Source organism: Dermacentor silvarum, chromosome 2 (genome assembly GCF_013339745.2).
Source record: "Dermacentor silvarum isolate Dsil-2018 chromosome 2, BIME_Dsil_1.4, whole genome shotgun sequence".
In the NCBI taxonomy this organism is placed as follows: domain Eukaryota; kingdom Metazoa; phylum Arthropoda; class Arachnida; order Ixodida; family Ixodidae; genus Dermacentor; species Dermacentor silvarum.
This window is the reverse complement of record NC_051155.1, coordinates 5,824,575-5,844,709: the sequence shown is the minus strand read 5'-3', so window position 1 is coordinate 5,844,709 and position 20,135 is coordinate 5,824,575. Positions and strand designations below refer to the sequence as shown.

General features: G+C 46.4%; 1 protein-coding gene across 1 annotated transcript in view; it reads left to right on the top strand.

The window, feature by feature from the left end:
* LOC119443216 (dual oxidase-like) overlaps positions 1-20,135 on the top strand; it is a 128,612-nt gene that overhangs the window by 8,622 nt on the left and 99,855 nt on the right. The window contains exons 2-5 of the mRNA XM_049663163.1: positions 7,184-7,342; positions 10,450-10,637; positions 17,326-17,527; positions 18,780-18,946. Of these exons, the coding sequence (XP_049519120.1) occupies positions 7,184-7,342; positions 10,450-10,637; positions 17,326-17,527; positions 18,780-18,946 (716 nt within the window). The remainder of the gene's footprint in view (positions 1-7,183; positions 7,343-10,449; positions 10,638-17,325; positions 17,528-18,779; positions 18,947-20,135) is intronic.

The following is a 20,135-nucleotide window of genomic DNA, read 5'->3' as shown; positions in this document are numbered from 1 at the left end:
AAGATAGAAAGCCAGTACTTTCTAGCTGCATTGAAAAATATATGGTAAAATAAATTCCACGCAAGCAGAATCCAGAGATGGAATGTTCATCTTGATAGGCAACTTGGTCAGGCAGCTTCTCAAATCACAAAAGTGCCAATAACATAATGCTGCCAGGGACTTAGATATAGGCATTGCAAATTAGAAATATCCCTGACACTTGAAGAGGAACGCCGGAAACCAAGCGATACAAACATGTGCGAAAATTAACCATCAAAACATTGCCTCCAGAACATTCCCGTAAGCGCTCCACAAGGCGAACAAACGTACCACAAATAGCAGTCAGAAGCACAGCTCTAAATTTCAGCACGCAACTGTACAGTTCTGCCTAGTATATACGTACAGTACTTGGGCCATGGTCAACCGCACAAAAGTCGAAAAGACACAAATAAAGCACACGCTGCTCACGCCCGTTTCGGAACATTGCTGCACACTTGCATCGAGGCGCGTGTTGCTGAATTGATATCAGTGGCGATGCGAAGTCAAAGCTATTGCGAGTTCAAGCTTTTTTTTCTTTATAAACTGTCGTAATACATCAGCAAGTTAAAGGTTACGTATTTTCAACAGTGTACTAATAGATATAACTGAAAAATAAATTATCTTTGTATGAGAAAGAAAATGACGTAACCGAGACCGAAAGCATAGCGAAAAAATGGCGAAAGTATTGGCTTTTGCGCGCGGTGTCCAGCAGCAACGTTACTATACCTCCAGCAGTGCGTGCAAAGGTCGTGCTAAATTGCAAAATAATTAATTTAATGCTTTTGCTCTCCTAGCTTCCCATTGTTAGGCATTAGAGACAATTTGCTTGTATTTCTGCGGCATAGTGCGTGCATCGACTCATAACGCACAATGTACGATCAATGCACGAGAGCTTTGAATGTGCAAGAGATGTCCAAATCATAAGGACATTCGACGTCCTCTGGATGACCCTTGACTGCCACGTACTAGTCGAACATACTATAGATGTAAACTGGACGTCGTTAAATGTCTTGGATATTTGGTCTTTTGTGGTACATCCAATGGATATTTGTGGTTCACTGGGAAATAAGCTGAGCGTCTGCTCTTCGCCAGTTTCGTTCACCCCGCGGGCGAGACAGGCATGCGTTGCGCACCTTCCCCGCCGGGGATACATTCGTGACGTCACACGCAGAGGTTCGCTCGGCTGCTTGCTCAGGTTTCGGTTTCGTTTTTGCGCTTTTTTGCGTATTTAAAATTATTTTCGAATTTGCGGAACAATTCTCCTATCAGGTGCGTCACAGGAGGGTCTCGGGAACCTAAATATTTTATTAGCTCGACATGGTCAAAAAATCGCCGGAGTTGCCCTTTAACGTCGGACTAACGTCTACTATTAATAGGCGCAGCTGTGGGGATTGTAGAGGCCGCCTCCTGCGTTAAGTTGTAGTCTTCTATTTGTGTTACATTGTCGAAATAAGCGACAGCAGTGCCTCTAACAATGGCTCGACGCTCCTTACTAAAATCTACTGTTTGTAGCGTAGTTGATGTTCTAGTTTTGGATGTCAGCGGCGTCGAAGTTGCGTTGATTGGACGGCGAACAGCCTCTGCATTTATGTAAGGCACCGCGGCGCGTTACCACAGTCTGGCGATGGAAATCATTTGCCGGACTTCTTCCCGGACCACATCAGCTACAAACAATACCTCTGGTACCGGTCCTGTAGGTGCAATAACAAATCCGAGCTGCCGAAGCTCTTCTCGCACAACCTCTCGGATAACTTCATGCAGAGGCTTTTCGTTACTCGCAGCCAGTACGGGAGTGTTCGCCGCCGAGTTAGTCATGTCACGCTGCCGGTATCGTTGCTGTAGGGCCCGTTCAATGGATATAGCCTCTTTTGTGAACCCCGCCACTGTTGTCGGTGGATTTCTCACAAGGCCGGCAAACAGTTGTTCTTTCACTCCCCGCAAGAGATACCGCAGCTTACGCTCCTCTGGCATGTCAGGGTCGGCTCTACGGAAAAGACGGGCCATATCTTCTGAGAACATAGCAACGCTCTCATTGGTTTTTGAATGCGGATTTCAAGGAGACGCTGTGCATTCTTCCTCCTGTCGATGCTTGTAAATGTACCCAGCAGCTGTGTGTACAAGTCGTCTCAGGTGGCAAAGCTTCTCTCCTGGTTGACGTACCACGTACGAGCATTGTCCTTCAGATAGAAATAGACGCTCCAGAGTTTGTCCGCCGAGCTGGTATTATGGTTGTACTTAGCGGCACGCTCGAACTGGTCTAGCCAATCTCGGACGTCTTCAAGGGGATCACCATGAAAGCTCTCCGGAACCATAGGATTCTGCAGTGTTACTTGCGATGGAGCCGCGGTGGCCATGGTACTTGCAGGAGGCCAACGATTTCTCGAGGTTTCTTGCAGGGGACTGGACTCGGGCGCTAGACCTCGCAGGCGGCGACTGAACTGGTGGACCGGTGTTTCGATTTGCGATGGCGATTCCGGACTTGATCGTCGGTTACGCGAAGGGGTGCCAAGCATGAAGGATGAAGAATATCCCGCACCTCCACCAGTGTAACGACGTGGGATCAACGAGGATGCGGAGCAGCACCAACAAATACATCTTATCAATCGTCAAAAAAATCAACGCCTTCTTCGTTGATGATAAAGATGATGATGATGCCTCAATACTTGGCACAACCCACTGAGGGGGATAGGCTACGAACCAGGTGGTATTATGATAGGAATTTAAAATAAATTAATTTATAAATACATAAGTAATAAAAATGGAAATAAATGACTATATATTAAAAATGAGAAATAAAGCAATAATAAAAGAATTAAGTAGTCTGTACAAAGTTAGTCAACCCTGCCTGAATAGGAATAGTAATATAATTTAATAATAAATTAAATACAGCAAAGGATATATGTAGATTTTGAATAATAATAGTAATAATAATAATAAAATAATAATATAATTGTGGTTTTGCGACTTTACTTTTTCAATTTGCTAAATCTATAACTTATTGAAGGATAAATAAATCAATCATGTAAAAATGGGAAAATATTAATAAGGCAATCTTTCTGTGTCACAGAAAATTATAAATGGCTCGGCAAAATTCCCGTGGCTATATCCTAACACCGTGGCTCCAAGTGAGAGTACAACTGAATTGTTTAACGGCAGTCCTAGATTACGAAGTGGAATTTCCAAACATCGTTGTCGATGATTAGAAAACCGCCGACACGATAATAAAAAGTGATCGATAGATTCTGGTTCATTGCAGAGGTAGCATAATGGGGATGCCGCCAGACCACATCTGTGCAAGTAAAAATTTAGTTGTGGAATACGGCAACGCAGCCTTGTAAATGTTACTTCGAATGTCGGTTAGGGCAACACTGTCGGTTCCAAGAATAATTTAATGTATAAAATCTGTAGATTTTGCTAATGAGAGGCTTTTCTTGTCTTCGGTCAAATAAAACTGCCTATATCTGGCTGCAGTGATATGCGCAGTTGCCGGCAGCACAGATATCGCCGGACCCTTTAAAGAAGCTCGTGCTAAAGAATCAGCTATTTCATTAAGTTGGATGTCTCGGTGGCCTGGTACCCATACTAAATGAACTAACTTTAAGTGGGGTGGAGCTAATGTATAAAACATGTTTAAAGCTGTCAAATTTGAAGATACATTAAGCGCGCTGCATACAGAAAGGGAATCTGTGACAATAACAACTTTTGTAACATGTAGCGGTAACTTTCACATTGCAAGAATTATTGCCAGAAGTTCGGCCTGAAAAACTAATGTGTAATATGGCAGGCGAAGTGAAAAAGACCAATCCAGGGATGGTGAGTATATTCCCATGCCTGCCTTCTCTTCACACGAGGAAGCATCAGTCGCTATTACATTTATTGGGAAATGGGCCAAATAATGTGGCAAAAGGGCATTCAATTATGTTGGTGGCAACAGTTTTGCGTTATTGGGGACAATCTCCGCAAATTCTATTTTAAAGGACAATGTGGACCTATCAAACGGAAGGATTTCCCTAATTGCGAACATTTAAAGGTGCTAATTGTGCCTTCACAAATACAACCTGTGGGGTATGTAACCGTGGTCACGTGATCTCAAAAAATGAATTTGGTTCACTACTAAATATATATTCTGTATGTCTAGAGGAGACTCATAAGCTCTTAAGTAGGTTTGAACCGTAAGCATACAGAATCTCGTGTGAAGAGAAGGTAAGCGCGCTTCCTGGTATAACACATTATTAGCAACGAATTTAGGCGGGCCTAAACATATTCGAAGAGCTTCTTTCTCTAAAAGAACAAGTGGTCCTATTTTATATTTTGCACCTCCGGAAAACAAAACACGTCCAAATTCTAGAATCGGTCGTACATACATACGGTAGATCATAATTAATGTGTCACTTCGCATACCAGATCGCCGGTTACTGATTCTACGTAATAAACCTACAGCTCGTGTCCCTTTCGTTGCAATATTTTCTATGTGAGAACGCCAGCTAAGTTTTTCATCATATGTGATACCCAGGTACTTAAGTGACTCTACTTGTGGAATTGTTCTCTGATCATATACTAATGATAAATGTATCGGCCCGGAAAGCGGAAAGACAAGGACTGCACTTTTGTTTACGTTTAGAGACAGGTGAAGAGTGTGAAGCCACGTCTCTAGCATGCTTAGGTACGTTTACAAGGACAGGTAAAGGGAATTGATGTCTCTTGCTGTCGCCAAAAATGCGATGTCGTCTGCATAGACATAGAGATGAACTTCCCGGCTCAGTGGAATTGAACTCATCAACAGGTTAAATAGGACAAAAGACAGAACAGCCCCCTGGGGCACCCCTCTTGTCTGATCGAATTTTGTTGAAGGAAAGCCGTTTTGAAAACAATAAAATTTTCTATTTCTTAGAAATGCAAAAATCCATCTCGTTATATATCTCGGAAAATTGTAGGACTGTAATCTGTCCAGTAGTAGTGGGTACTCGACACTGTCATAAGCTTTCGCCACGTCAAGAGTCACTAAAGCACTCAATTATTTTCTATTTCGAGCAAGTTGGATACGGCTTTCCAAGTCTACATGCGCACACCAAATGGAGAGACCAGGCCGGAAACCTATTTGACTTGGGCTCAGTAATGAATTTTTAGATATATGATCCATCATGCGATCATATAGAACTCTTTCAATAAGTTTTACCATATTTGAGGTAAGAGAAATAGGTCTAATATTGTCAAGATTGTAGCCAGCTCCTTGTTTTTTAAGTAGCGGAATTATTTTGGCTGTCCTCCATTCTTGAGGAATCCAAGCATTTTTTAGAGAATAAAAACAAAATTTTTAGCATGGCATTGGAAATGCCATCAGGACCTGGTGCTGAGGCAGGCAAAGATCTAACGATATTGGAAAGCTCTGACACTGTGACTTCCACAAAGTCATCCGCGATGGGAGGCCTTAATTGTCCATTCGACAAACGTGATGTTAAGCGTTGTGCTAATCCCTTTCCTATTAATTCTAATGAAGCAGATATCTCGCGTGGTGAAAGAATTATCGATGTAGTATTTGCTGGTGTCAGTATGAACTTTCTATACTGAAGGAATCTGAACAGTGCTTTTTTGTTGTTAGGCTTAGTGAGGAATTCATGATGTTTTTCATCATATTCGTCTTTGGCATTCGATACTGTTCTCTTGAATGTGGCAGCTGCAAACATATAATCACTCCAGTTACTCGGAGACTGATTGTAAATTATTTTTTTCCAAGCGGCTTTTCGTCGTCTATATAATCCCGCGTGCACTCCGAATTCCACCAAGGCGAGTGAGTACGTTTATTTTTGTTAATATTGAACTGAGAGCTTTTATATGAACTTTTTAATACCGCGTAAAGACTTATGGTTTTCATGTCATCCGGCACCGTTATCTGGGAGTTGAGGGTCGCTTTTAATACACTCTGAAATTTCTGGTAATTGATAAAAATTCGCGCCGGAGACTCTAAAGAAGCAAGAGGGCACACAATATTAAATCTAATGGATAGATGGTCACTGTTTGAAACAGAGTCGACTGTAGACCAGGAAGTGACGGACATACCCCGAACTGGCAAATGTTAGATCCAATGCTGATTTATAACGGCCTTGAATAAACGTAACTGCTTTCGTGTTTAAGCAACAAAAATTTTGATTAATTGCCCAGTCCGATAATCTTTTTCCACATGAGTCTGTTCTGAAACACCAAGCCACATGGTGCGAAATAAAATCTCCCGCTATCACAATCTTTCCTACAAGATTTGACAACGGTATCAAGGTATCGAATATCTTGAACACCTGCGGGAAAATATGTATTAACTAAAGAAAACAGAGAACAACCAGGAATAGTTACATCTATTGCTAGTATCTCGCACTCTGCAGACATATACTGATACGATATTGTTGCTTTGTGGCATATTTTATTTGTTATCAGGAAAGCGAGTCCTCCGCCTCTCGATGGACGGTCCAATCGAAATAAACGGTAGTTTTTTATGTGGAAATCTTGGCCATGTGAGAGCCAAGTCTCCTGCAAAAGAATAATGTCGGGAGAAAATTGAGAACAACAATATACTAAATCTGTGGCTGCAGAAATAATGGAACGGCAGTTCCACTGTAATACCTTTAAAACACCTATGAAGAATGAATGCCTACTTTAGAAATCACTTGCTCTAAGATACTGTCTTTTAAAAAATCTTGTCTCCATGCTTAACCCAAAAACCCGCGCTACTTCAACCTCGTCCCCACTGGCACATACCCACGGCAATATAGTTGCTCCAATATAGAGAAATAAGAGGTAGGAAGCAACGTGGCCTACATTTAATATCGTTCTCTCTCGTCGCCCATCTAGAGTGCCACCTGGTGACGATTTATGCATGCACTACGTGTACGTCGTGTTCTGTACCTTGAGGAGAAGGAGGAGAAGGCAGGCATGTTAATGCGTCCGGTTGGCTACCCTTAGGAGATCGGGGTGAAAGATGGCTTATCAAAACTATATCATTGTTAGGGGGTTCATGCAGTCTAAGTCCGTGCGTCCAAATTGCCATGACAGAATGCATGAATGTGCCAGCATAACTGTATGCCAGCATTACATGATCATGTAATTAGAGTGAACACGCAGGCTGGTCGCGTGCAACACACACGTAAAACCTGTGCTCGCTTGGTCTGGTGCGCAGAAAGCCAACTGGTGCGCAAGGCGCCCTCGTCGTATGCGGACGGTGTCTACATGATCGCCGAGGGGCGGCCGAGCGCGCGCTCCCTGAGTCAGGAACTGTTCAAGGGCGAGGACGGGCTGCCTTCCTCCAGGAACATCACTGTGCTCTTCGTCTTCTTCGGTGAGTGCACACCGTCTTCTGTTCGCTGCTTGCTGGTCAACGAGTTCATTCTTTGATTACCATCGACAACACTGCGCGCTCAAAATGAGGGCAAAAAAGCACACGCACAAAGAGCTCGTTCGGCCAATATTCTTGTTCCTATTTCACAAAGGTTGGCCTTTGTGCCAGATAGAGGTCACAAAAGACAGCAGGGAAACAGTATACACGGTTCTTTAAGCACATTTAAAACGTCGTAGAGCGCTTGCATAATTAATTTACAAGATAAACTACACACCTTAACGCTGCCATAGAATTATTCATGTTCTACTCCTCATTTACGCCAAATCTGCACTCAGTGATAAATTCAGTTAACCAACACACCGGGGAGACTTCCTATTGCCTTAGAAAAGGAAAAAAGCGAGCATTATGTAATTATCTGCAAATCCAACTAATGACGCACGAGCATTTAACTTTGCCTGCACATCAACCATAAGTTGCCCCATATTTTCATCAAATGTAAACGAGGGGTCACGTTGAAATCGCCGACGACACCGGGTAAACATTGCATATACGACTGTGTAGCGCTTTCGAGGACATACATGAGTAATCTAATGCGAAGGCCGTAATTATACCCACACACTTTAAACTTGGCACGCGAATCAGTTATAATGTGCCCATGCTACCCCCATATTTAATTTCCTGTCAGTTATATTCTCTAATGACATTCGGAACACATCATATGTTTCGTAAAACAGATCCGTAGAGTGTGACATAAGCCATGTACTGCAATATCTACAATTAATCGCACGCATTGAAATTTGCTGACACATTTCCAATAACCTGCGCCGATTTCCGCCAAATATAATCTACATGCCAAATTTAGTTTATCGAGGTCACGGGGGAGGAAACTTTGTAAGCGTTTCAAGTAATCATATGGACCATGCCTATGTGAAACTTGCGGAGGGTAGGAAGATATTGTGCGAGACACGATGAAGAAATCGCGATAGGAATGTAAGCAAAAGCAAAAAACACCCTAAAGCCTACATAAAGCCTACATAAAAAGATTTGATAATGTTCGTAGTGAAAGGAATAAACATAGTGGAAATAATTGGAAACGTGGCGCATCGTAGTCATTAAAAGCTAGGCGCAGCGTGCATTCTTCTTGCGGATCCTCGCAGTCGTTTTCGTTTCCTCCGGTTGTTAGGTCAGCACCGCAGGATTTGCAACTAAGGTATACCGCGTGGTTAATTAGCCACCTCAGCTCGTCGTCTCAAGTTGAGAAAAAAAAGAACCACAACGTAATTTAAATGCCTCTGGGGAAAACGCTTCAAGAGCGCGTTGTGTGCGCAGGCCAAGCAGAGATAGCTTGGCCGTCGCCTGTAGTGGATAACGATGTCGCGGGTTCGATCCCGACATTCCGACGGGGGCGCACGAAATGCATGAAACGCTCGTGCATTGGGTGCACAACCCCAGCTTGTTAGAATTAGTCCAAGGTCCCGCAACAGCGTGCCTCGTATCGCGGTTTTCGCACGCAACACCCCAGAAGTTCATTTAGGCCGCGTGAGCCTCGCTTATCGCTAGAGCCTACAAGCTGCCATGCAGGAGTGCAGTAGCAATGTGCACTTGTATTGTAAAGCGCTCTTCTAATTTTTCTTTTCCTTTTCCGCGCTCAAAATCTGCCGCTATAAACACTGCTGAAGTGAGTTAGGATTCGAGCGAATAAAGCTATAATTAAATGCTTCTGCGGCACGCCTATGAGCGCATTTTGTTTCTTTGTGCAGCAAATCCTGATCTCCGAGCACACCTCTAGACTTAGGCAGTTCAAGTCGTTAGCGATTTGTTGCGAGCCATGTCGAAGGCTCTCCAACAGAACAATTGCTCTCTTATGAAGAAAACGCAATTTCCGTGAATAGCCCTCTCTCTTCCGAGATTTAATTTCGGTCTGCTCTAAAACACACAAAAAAAAGAGAGGAGGAGGAGGAAGAAACTTTATTTTAGGCCAGCACTAAGGCCCAGTAAAGAAGAGCTGCTAAGGTCCACTGATGATCTGCCGAGTCGGAGTGAAGCCAAGAAAAAAAAAAAAACTATGGTCAAACTGCGGCAGCAGTCAGCGATGCGCTTAGCGTCCTCCAGACATCAGCGTTTCTGCGACAGCGTCTTTGTATTTTAACGCGATAGCATTAAGGACCCCGTGTCGCAGAAAATCTGCCGTCGGCAATCGGCATCGGCATGCGATGTCGGCAGCTGGCGGAAAAATCATCCCCAACCACCCCGACCGCGCAGGCCCTTCACGTGGTGCAAGGTTTTGGTGAACCAAAATTGAATTTCTCACAGTGAAATCCGTCAGAAAAATGGAAACGTACAACTTTATCATTTGGCGTCGGATTCGCCGTCGGATTTGCCGTCGGATTGTTTACCAGTCGGCGTCGGATTGTAATTTGAATGTACGAGAAAACCTAATTCTGCTACGAGGAAACTCGTAGCAGAATTAGAAACACGTAAAACAAGCCCCTTTTCCAGCATTTCTACCAGACCTACAGCCGCATGTTCGGGTACTTTACATGCGAAAATGATATCCAGATAGCGCTCGCATCCTAGGCAGGTCAAATTGGAACTTCGCCTGCTAATTCGTTTTGGACACGTGCGCGCGTCGAGGGAATAGCACACAATTAATAAAATAATAGAAAAAGGTGCCATGGCCTTCACATTTTATTATAAGACCACTTATATTGCTCCTGGAAAAGCGTCTTCCCAGCAATGCATTTCTGTTTAAAGTGAAGCCGACTTTAAGGGGTTGATGTATGCTTGGTCTTTGTAAGCTGGCTTTCCCACGTTCAGTGTTGCAGTGAATGAAGCCTACTTGCCGTATGCGAACAATGCGATGCGAACGGGTCCCGACAACGCTATCGCGTTCCACTCTTAAAGGCGAAGCTTAAACGTGCTCCAAATTTTTTCGTCTCGTGCTGAGAATACGCCCAGCACCTGGAGCGGTCACGTGTTTATGGACTACGTTGCCGTATATATTTCCGCTTCTGAGTCACTCCCTCGTTGGCCTCAGGCGTTTTTCGTTGAAAGCCTCGCATCGAGCATCGCATTTACCCGCGCGTCACACCACCGTTGTCTCGCAGGCCAGGTGATTTCATCGGAAATCTTGATGGCGAGCGAACCAGGCTGCCCCATCGAGTTTCACCGCATTCCTATCAGCCGCTGTGACGAAATGTATGACAGCAAGTGCACGGGCCAGCGGTACATGCCCTTCCACCGGGCTCACTACGATGTCAAGACCGGACAGTCACCAAACAACCCCAGGGAACAGGCGAGTATACTTTCGGCTTAGGAAACACAAGCGGCGCTAAGGGGGACACAACTGGGGGGGCAATCTCGCTTTTTTTGGGGCTCGCTTTAGGTTCTTTTCTGCGCCCGGCAGTTTTCGTCCCCCAACGCTGGGGTGCGGCTTGCGTCCCCCAACCTCTCTACTATGCGTACATCGACGCGGCTGGGAGCTTTACAACGGTTTCTCCTTGTGGGAACTTCGATCTAAACACGACGCACGGCTTGAGCTGTGCTATGGCAGCATTCTGGCATTGATATGTGCCACACTAACGTGCTTATAACAATCCTGCGAGATAGATGCCCTAACATGATAGTTTGTAGATGACCTGCATGCTCGTCCATTGCGAGTGCGCGTAAATATAAAGCCCCTGGTCTTTATATTATCCCAAGCCTTTCGTTGGGTCATCCTCTCCAGATTCCATCACACTGTCTCTCTTTTTGAGCTGGGACCAAGCGGTGAGTGAGTGAAAATAACGGCCGCAATTCTCGCATGCGAACCTCGCGTTCGTAGTTTGTGCTTCACTCTGCTTTCCACTATGGTTTTTCTCATCGCATCCTGGCTCTGTCATGACTAAAGAAATTATGTTCACTCAAATAACCCTATCAGCAGCCACCAGCGAAACAGCGCCATTTATGCAATGGCCGCGTCTGTGGCTAGGTACTAATTTGTTCAGCACATTAATTTAGATCTTGCTTTTGATGAGGCAAATTCGAGTTTGGAAACATGCGAAAATATACTTTACCTTTCTTATAAGAAACACAGAGATTTAATCCACAGGCAGCAATAAGAACCCATGATGTCCCGATCCTCACGTATGCAGCTGTAGTATATGATGTGCTTGACACACCGAGGGCCACCTTTGTTTTATGACGAACAGGTATCAATTGCGCATGCTTAAAACAAAATGATCTGTCAGTGACGTGCCGACTATTATTGTGAGTCGGCCAATTTAGTAATATGTACGTATATTATGTGCGTATAGTTATTTTTGCTGCTTGTATTAACCTCGTGTTTCAATCGATGGCTTCAATCGATGGTCAGCAAGCGGACGTGTGGTGTGCTATGTGTCCTGTGAAATTGCTGCATTTTGGCCTGTTTTCTCCGTCCTCTCCATGCATGCACGTGTAGCATATTGCTCTTTTTCTTTCTAATTAATTTTTAAGGCAGTATTGTTTCGTTATGATGCGCCACAAAACCCACATCCAAGAAGTCCAACCGCCATATTTTGATTGAGTGTAAAACATTATGCTGTAAACACGAGCTGAATCACAAACTGGCGGGTTGAATAATTCGCGCGTAGTATAATGAAATGCACAAAGTGCTATATTCGGCACCACAAAAGAGACGTACTGAAAAGGTCCACGTGCCCACGCAAAAACTACAAAATAATTTACTCATGGGCAACATTGGACGCAGTTGTCTCGGCAGAGGTAGTTTATCTAAAATGCAACAAACTCGTCTCGTACAATTTGCGGAATATAGCCTAATCAAAGTGGCACTGGCGCATGCAACAATTTTGTTTCTCCTAAGATATGAGCTCACCGGCTGTTTTCTTGCCACTCATGACTGGAATTCTAGCACGAAAAAATCGCAGCTCACTTGACAAGGTCTTGCGATGCACATTAAGATTAGCATCACCTAATTTACTTGAACAGTTTGAATTCAGCCGTTATTTAAGCATCTAATTGCCTCTTGGTACTCATGGTATGAAGACACATTTGGGCCAACTTGTTGGGATGGAATAAAGCCGTATGTCACAGCCCCCTTCTTCCAAGTAGTGACATCCTGTGCACATACAGCAAAACCTGATCACCAAGCACATCTCTAGACTTGGCCAGTTCAAGTCATTAGTGATTTGTTGCGAGCCATGTCGAAGGCTGCCCAACAGGACAATTATTTATTGCGATAGCAAATATGGACACTCAAAAGCAGATTTCTGCCGTCGGCGTCGCCGTCGCCGTGACGTTCCGTATGACGTCAATGGTGATGAAATCGTCGCCGCGCAACGATCGCTGTATGTGCGAGTGAAAGCGCGCGAGGGGCGCGCGGTTTCACGGGGAGTGAACGCACGGCGGAGAACGAACGCGAGTCCTGCGCCGTGCTCGCTTAAGGGCTGCAGAAGTAGGCGTCTCTTTCCTCCTTTACAATCACCCTATATGTAGAGCAAACGCGCCTTCTTCCGACGCGCGAGAGGCCGTGGGGGAGGGGGGGGAGGGGGAGGGAAGGGAGGCGACGTTTAGCTGCGGCACTAAGTGCCTATTTATATCAGAGGCTCCGGCAACAGTCACCAACGCCGCACGCATTTTGAGCGAACGCGGGCAAAACGCCGACGGCGTCGACAACAGTTCTGCATGTTGCCGGTGCTGCTGCATGTCCAAGTTTATACAGCTGATAAAGTTAATATCATTACTCCGTATAGCTCTCTACAATTTTGCTATCGCAATTGATGCTTCGCCTTTCAGGTGAAACTGCGAAACTGCGACAACTTTTTTTTCCCACCGCTGGGCCACTGTGATATTACCCGTTAATATATACATAGACGTAATCCTTCACCATCAAACATATTCAAATAACATGAGTGAGAAGAATAAGGGAATCCAAGGGTCACGATGTTTTGTTAATACCGTATGAAGTAACATAGAATAAGCCAGATAATGGATACGCAAAGTTGTTATAAGTTTAATTGAAATATAAAAATATTTTAAGATAAAGGGAAGAGAAAATGGAAAAAAGATATCTTGCCGACAACGGCGTGCCTCTAGTCTCCGTGTAATTGCTATAGCAATAAAAAAAAATGAAACGGATCCACCGAGTTGGAATCGACATACAGCGAAGCTTTGTGTGCGTATACAGAGTCCAAACACACACGCGTGCGCACACACGCGCCGCACATACACGTACGCACACACACGTGCACGTGCCCATGCACACACGCACACACGAGTGCGTGAACGCGACCACACATACATGTACGCACACACGCACGCTAAGCAAAGCTTCACTTTTAAACTTTCCCAGACGTGTGTCAATGTGAGCAACTCGTACATGAAGGACAGAGAAGCTGCATGAGGGATTCTTCCAATGTTACACAGTGCTTCTTGGGGGACGTCAAGCATAAAGTTTCAAAAAATCACATGATGTTTGAAGCTCCCAAGATAGGAGCTGCATACATGGCGCTTCAGACACTGATGGTTTGTATACATTGATTGGCTGGAACATCGTCCTGCTGGCTTCCAACGTCTTTGTAAATTGATGAGCTGTTCATTAAAAGAAATATTTCATTGTCAACAACAATTTGCACAAACTCTATGTGTGCACAGTATTATTGCCTTCTGTGTATAGAAATACAATGATAGCCTCGAAATTTAGGCAGACAAAGCGCAGTAAATATATCCGCAAGAACGTTTGCAGCCACAGGCACGAAAACCATTCAAATCCGTGTATGTACTGCTCACCATCATTTCCGTGGTATCTGATCAATTGGAGCACTGGGGTAGCAGTGCTTCCCCTGGTAGATTTAGTAAGGAAACTCTATGACGTCGGGCGCCGATGTCTTGACATTGTCCTCGCTGGTCCCCCGGGTAGTGCCACGACGACGGCCTGCAGTTCTTGATAAAACATGTTATGTTAACGTCAATGGCCAAACGTCGTCTTTTTGTATGGCAGCTAGCAGCGTCTGCCCGGTTCTTGTTCTGAATGGTGCAAACAGGTTATCTGGAGACAGCTGCAGGCTGGCTCATTTGCCAACCGTTACATGTATTCATTAATATATCCGGGCTGCTTCTCACCTAAATGCCAAAACTGCGACACCTATAAAGCGGACCTGACATATATTGAGCGACTGCCCAGGGCTAAAGCCAAGTGCGGAACTACAACTCAATGACTCTTCGGACTGGGAGGTAGTGGTGTGCAGCTTGGACCCCGCGGTCCAGCTGCGGACTGTCAACTGCGCTTTGTACATCTCCAAAAGTAAAGGGCTTATGGCCACCTCACACCGCCTAGCAGAAGAAAGAACCCAGTAATTCAGAGAACTCAACATCTCACAAAAATAAAGTTTTTCTTCCTCCTCCTGATTGGAGCAAAGTTAATAGCCTCATATTGAATGCTGCTATGACCAAAGTGATGTCTTTCATATGCAAAGCAGCAAGCATTTCGTTTTTTCTTATTCTGTTGATTCTGCACTATTGTGTAAGGTCTGTGAGATCAATGATCTCGGTGTACTTTTGCAGCGTAAGCTGTTATGGGCTCATTCCAATAGCCGTTTCGGTTCGCGATGATGCCGCCGCCGGCGTTTGGCCGTAACCGCTATCGCCGGAAATGCGAAAAAAAGTAACCGCTCTGCGCCGGGATCGAACCCTGGCCCACTGCGTGGGAGTCGGATACTCTACCACTGAGCCACGCAAGCGCTTGCTACCAGGCAGCAGAAATATTCCCTCTAAACATGGCCTATAGGCAGGCGCGCAGGCACAGACGAGCCAAGCCTCCGCCAGTATGGTGGCGCCATCTAGTTAAAGTGCCTGCAACCGCCGTGCGTGACGACGAGACGCGATTCAGAAGAGGCTATCAACGCTATCCCGATGTTAGATGTGTGCCACGTATTCTGGGTACCTCCTCGGTACACGTTATGACGTCTCCTCGCAAGGTACGAACCGCTTCTGAAGAAGCGAATCGTGGAGCTACGTGCGCGGCTACAATCAGGCATCATCGGGCTCAGCAGACTGCTGTGCAGAGAGCATTACAAGCCGCAGCTCGCCATCGACACCAGGCGGACAGTTCAGATCCTTCTCGTCAAAATCGAACCAAAGAGACTTAGCCGCGAAAACCCTGTTGTGTGTGGTGGCGAAATTGAAGCTTTTCTTGCGCCACTCAACCAGCTTACGCTGTGACTGTGCTGCGTGTGCCGCACAGGCCTGTGACTTTTTCACACAACTTTACACTTTCTGTTTACACTAAATGCGTTCCAACGCGGGTATGCTCTCATTGCAGACTATCGAAGGAATTTAATTCTCCTACATCGTTCCGCAAGTCGTACACGACAATCTGTCTTCCTCAGCTCGAATACGCGTCTGTCATCTGCAATGTCATTTCTTGATCCAACAGTGACATTATAGATCGGGTCTGAAAAAAGTGTCAAAGCATGTATCGTCACCCATTTGCTAACACGGATACTGGACTTTGTTCTAGCACTGTTGCATTATTGTCATTTGCAAACTCCTTCACGGTAACCTCGCCTGCCCGGAACTCCTCAATTGTATCACGTTTCGTATCCCGCTCAAGATCACCAGAGATCAAAGACCTTTCCATGTTCCTGCCTGTCATCACCAACACTGAACCGTCCACAGAATACTGAGTCTCTCTAACGCTTATTAAGCGAAGCTTTATAGGCTCACAAGTGTCGGCGGTGGTGGTGGTGTCACACTGAAAAGTGGGCCAATCCTGGCAATAGTGCAGAAAGGGTCCAAGCTCAATATGGGATGGCCACACGTGGTGCGTCCTGCAAAGGAGCGAACTGTTTTTGATGAACGCCGGCGTGAACTTGCTCGGGAAAGGGCTCGTCGTCGATGTGCCAATTCTAGTGTGAGGGCTTCCGTAGCCGACACTCGCCGTCAGCGAAGAGCCGACGATCCCGAGGCGAGGGCTTCCGAAGCCGAGGCCCGCCCTCCGCGATGATCAGAGAATCCCGAGGCGACGGCTTCTGAACATTACTCTGACGAAGGCCAGATACACACACCACAAGCTTCGCTTACCCACATTTTCTCGACAGGGGAAGGGCAGGTGAAGTTTTTCATGGTCTCGTTATTTTTCATAACTCTCTGTCATTGTTATTTTCCGAGCTTTGCATTGTTGTCAAAGCTTCAAACATTGTTGAACTGCCCTTCTCTGTTTTCTTTTGTAGTCACCTTGCGCCTTGTTGTATGTACAGCCTTCTTTTCAAAATTGTGCTTTTTATTGATTCTTTTTTTTCCATTCTCCTGCAGGTTTTTAAAGCGAAGCTTTATATGGCTAGGCGAAATCACCAGTGACAGAAAACTATGATCATTAGCTTGGCTCCAGCGTTGTCTTCTTCCTCAGCTAGCTCGTTGGCGCCCCTCGAGTTGCGGGCATGCTCGTGCTCATCAGGCGCTCGTGCCACTGCTCCCGTGTTCCTCGGTGTCGCTTTTTTCCACAGCTGGCTGCGTTGCCGTTAATCATTCCAGCGTAGGATTTCACTTCGGTCGTCGTAATGGAGAGGCCGCCTTTACGGGGGTATGAGCCAATTGTTTAAGGGGGTATCAGCTATCCATTGTCTTACGTAACGGACGAATTTAATTTTGAACCAATTCAATTTCGAAGAATCGCAAGCGACAACGGCGGACTGCGGGCATACTGTCAGTGACGTCGTTCTCTCCATTGCAGCCAAACGTGTGTGTAACCTCATAATGGAGGAATGCTTTAATGAACCGTCGGGATTAAACTAGTGATAAACACCGGGGCCGCATGTTTCAGCTTCGCTGGTTAACCATCTTCACGGAGTGGAAGGGCCGCCACATTTTTTTCGGGCTTTTTTTTTTCTTTAGTGGATGCGTGCGCTAGCACTCAGATCTTATGGTTGTTCCTGGGCGCGGTAAATAATGAAACGATTGATTGATTATATTCGATGCCTGTAGTCACTCTCTGATCTCCCCCGCAGACGAACCTGGCGACCAGCTGGCTTGACGCCTCGTACGTGTACAGCACCAGCGAGACCTGGGCCAACACGATGCGCTCATTCGAGAATGGCACCTTCCGCGTGGCCGAAGATGGCCTGCCACCCAAGAACAAGGAGCGAGTCCCGCTGTTCAACTCGCCTCCGGCACGCTACCTGGGCGTCATGAACCCAGAGCGCATGTTCAGTGAGTCCTCTGAACACGCGCTCGATTTGGAACTTTATTCGATACAGGTATAGGTATAGCGAGTGGTGCACGGTAGATAGAGAAGCTTTAAACAAGAGAAAAAAGACTGCAGAGAGGTGCACTAGAATGAAAACCGTGTAGAGCATGCCTGTTGAACTCAAACAGGCTAGGTGACTATTTGTCGCTGCCTGTTTCAAAGGGGAAGACAATCATCATTGAGTCGAGTGTTCAGTGGCAGGGCGTTCTAGAATAATGGCCAAAATTGTGCGGCAGCATAACAAAAGGCAAAGCACATGACGGCATGCGATCCAGCTTTACACTTCCATTTACCAGGCACTGAGCCATGCGTCTGCAAGGGTAGCAGACAACAGCAGAAAATCGCTATATATTTCAGACACTGGTGACAGGTGGCGCCAAGGTAGGTCCTCGCGCCCAATATAATTAAGTAGAGTGAGCGGAACATAGCAATGACCGCCACAAAGAGGACAGTGAGAAAAGAAACAAATTAGATACAGAGGCACCAAGAGCGACACCATCTCTCGCTCAAGCGTCGCACCAAGAGCCACCACTTTTTAGGAGCGAAGCTCCTTATAGCGGCACCCGTTCCGTCCCCATCGTAGTAGTAGTAGTGTGTAACCAGTCTGAGAAAAATGAGAAAAAAAATTCCGAAGTTGTGTCCGTAGCGCGGAATCGAACCAGGGACCCCTCGCTTCCGAGCGCGCGGCGTTAGCCCACTATGCCACGAAGCGCACATAGACACACGCACCACGATGGCAATAAATACCCAACATTAACGAAAGGCCGCGTTTCTAGCGTGTTTCTAACGCGTTTGTGCTAGCGCGTTACGGCCCGTGTAAGAAGCTGGTGTAAGACGCTGTGGCCTCCCCGCCTTACCTTCAACGCGTTTCGAACGCGCTGCCCAAGGCGGTGGCAAGTCAAGTTCAAGTTGAGGAGCGTTTATGAATACGGGGGGGGGTATACTCTCTCAGCAGTCATGTGATGGCGTCGGCAAACGCGGTGCACGTTCCGGCATGTGTAAATGGCTGCGTAAGACGCTGTGGCCGCTCCCCCTTACTAGAGAGTACTGCACGTTTCTAACGCGTTTGTGCTAGCATCCCCTTAAGCGGGAGATCCGATGATTCCCCCCGGAGCTTCGCCCACTCATGATCATTCACCCCGTGGATATGCTGTGATTTTTTTACTTTCAATTCTCCTTTACGTATTGATTTGTCCCGTTCTTTGATGCACGCAGTTTTGGGCGATCCGCGGACCAACCAGAACCCTGGCCTGTTGGCGTTTGGCATCCTATTTTTTCGCTACCACAACGTGCACGCCCTGCGCATTAAGGCTGAGCACCCGGACTGGACCGACGAAGATATTTTCCTGCATGCCAGGAGGCACGTTATTGCAGCACTGCAGGTCAGTGGTAACCATTGCCTCTGAAAATTGCTTTCTTCTAGCTGTTTGCTTTAGCGAAAGGAAGCTATCAATGTCTACATTGCAATGATTGTATGCTGCCTCGCCCAAATCGTGCCTGCCTATTTTCGTCAATCGCGTTGAGGAGGAGGAAACAACTTTATTTTGTTAATTTGCTTAGTGAGGGGTGGCTACCAGGTGGTGCCTTACAGCCACCTCCTCAGCTCTTTTGATGGCCCGAAGTTGAACCTCCAGGTTCGGGTTCATGAGTATCGCTTCCCACGCTTCAGGCGAGGGAGCGGCCAGGAGATCTGCTGGGGGGGAGATCTTCTCTGCAGTCCCAGAGCATATGATTTAAGGAGGCTATGGACCCACATAATGAGCAGTGTGGGTCTGTCAAGTCAGGGTAAAAGTGTGCGTTATATTTGTGGGCTGGGAAAGGAGTGCGTTTGGAGTCAGCGCCAGGTGACTTCTTGTCCCTTGGTGAGCTTGGGATGAGGTGGGGGTTTTGTCCGTCTTGCGAGGCGGTAGTATTGGGCAATTTCGTGGTATGTGGTCAGCGGCTCGCTGACCAGGTCCCCTGGGTCGGAAACGGGACCCACCGCTCGGCTGATGAATCCTCGAGCACACTGGTGGGCCGCCTCGTTCCCCGGGTTCCCTGCGTGAGCCGGGACCCATATCAATTCAATTGGGGTGGGTTCTTCTTCACTATCTTGTTGTTTAGGGGACAGTAGGGGATGCAGTAGTCGTAGTGTGGCTGGGGCCACGATTCCACGTGCAAAGTTGGATATGGCAATCTTTGAGTCGCTGATTATGGTTGTAAATCTGGCTGCTGCAGCGAGGGCAATTGCCGCCTCTTGTGCCTCCGCCGAGTTGAGGGCACGCACAGAACAGGCCGTCCGTATTGGTGTTGCTTGGGGATAAATTGTTGTTGTTATTGTTGTTGGATTATCTTGGGGAGGCTAATTACGCTATTGCGTACGGGTTATGTGGCAAGGAATATTGAGCAGCGTCAACGTATGCTGCTTCGGAGTTGGACCCGTGGGTTTTGTGCAGGGCTTGAGCTCTTGCTTTTCGTCTGCCGTCGTGATGACCTGCCAGCATGTTCTTTGGCAGTGGCTTGATGATGAACCTCTTTCTGATGTTGGGGGGAACGGTGGCAGGATCATAGTGCATTGGAGACACTCTGTGC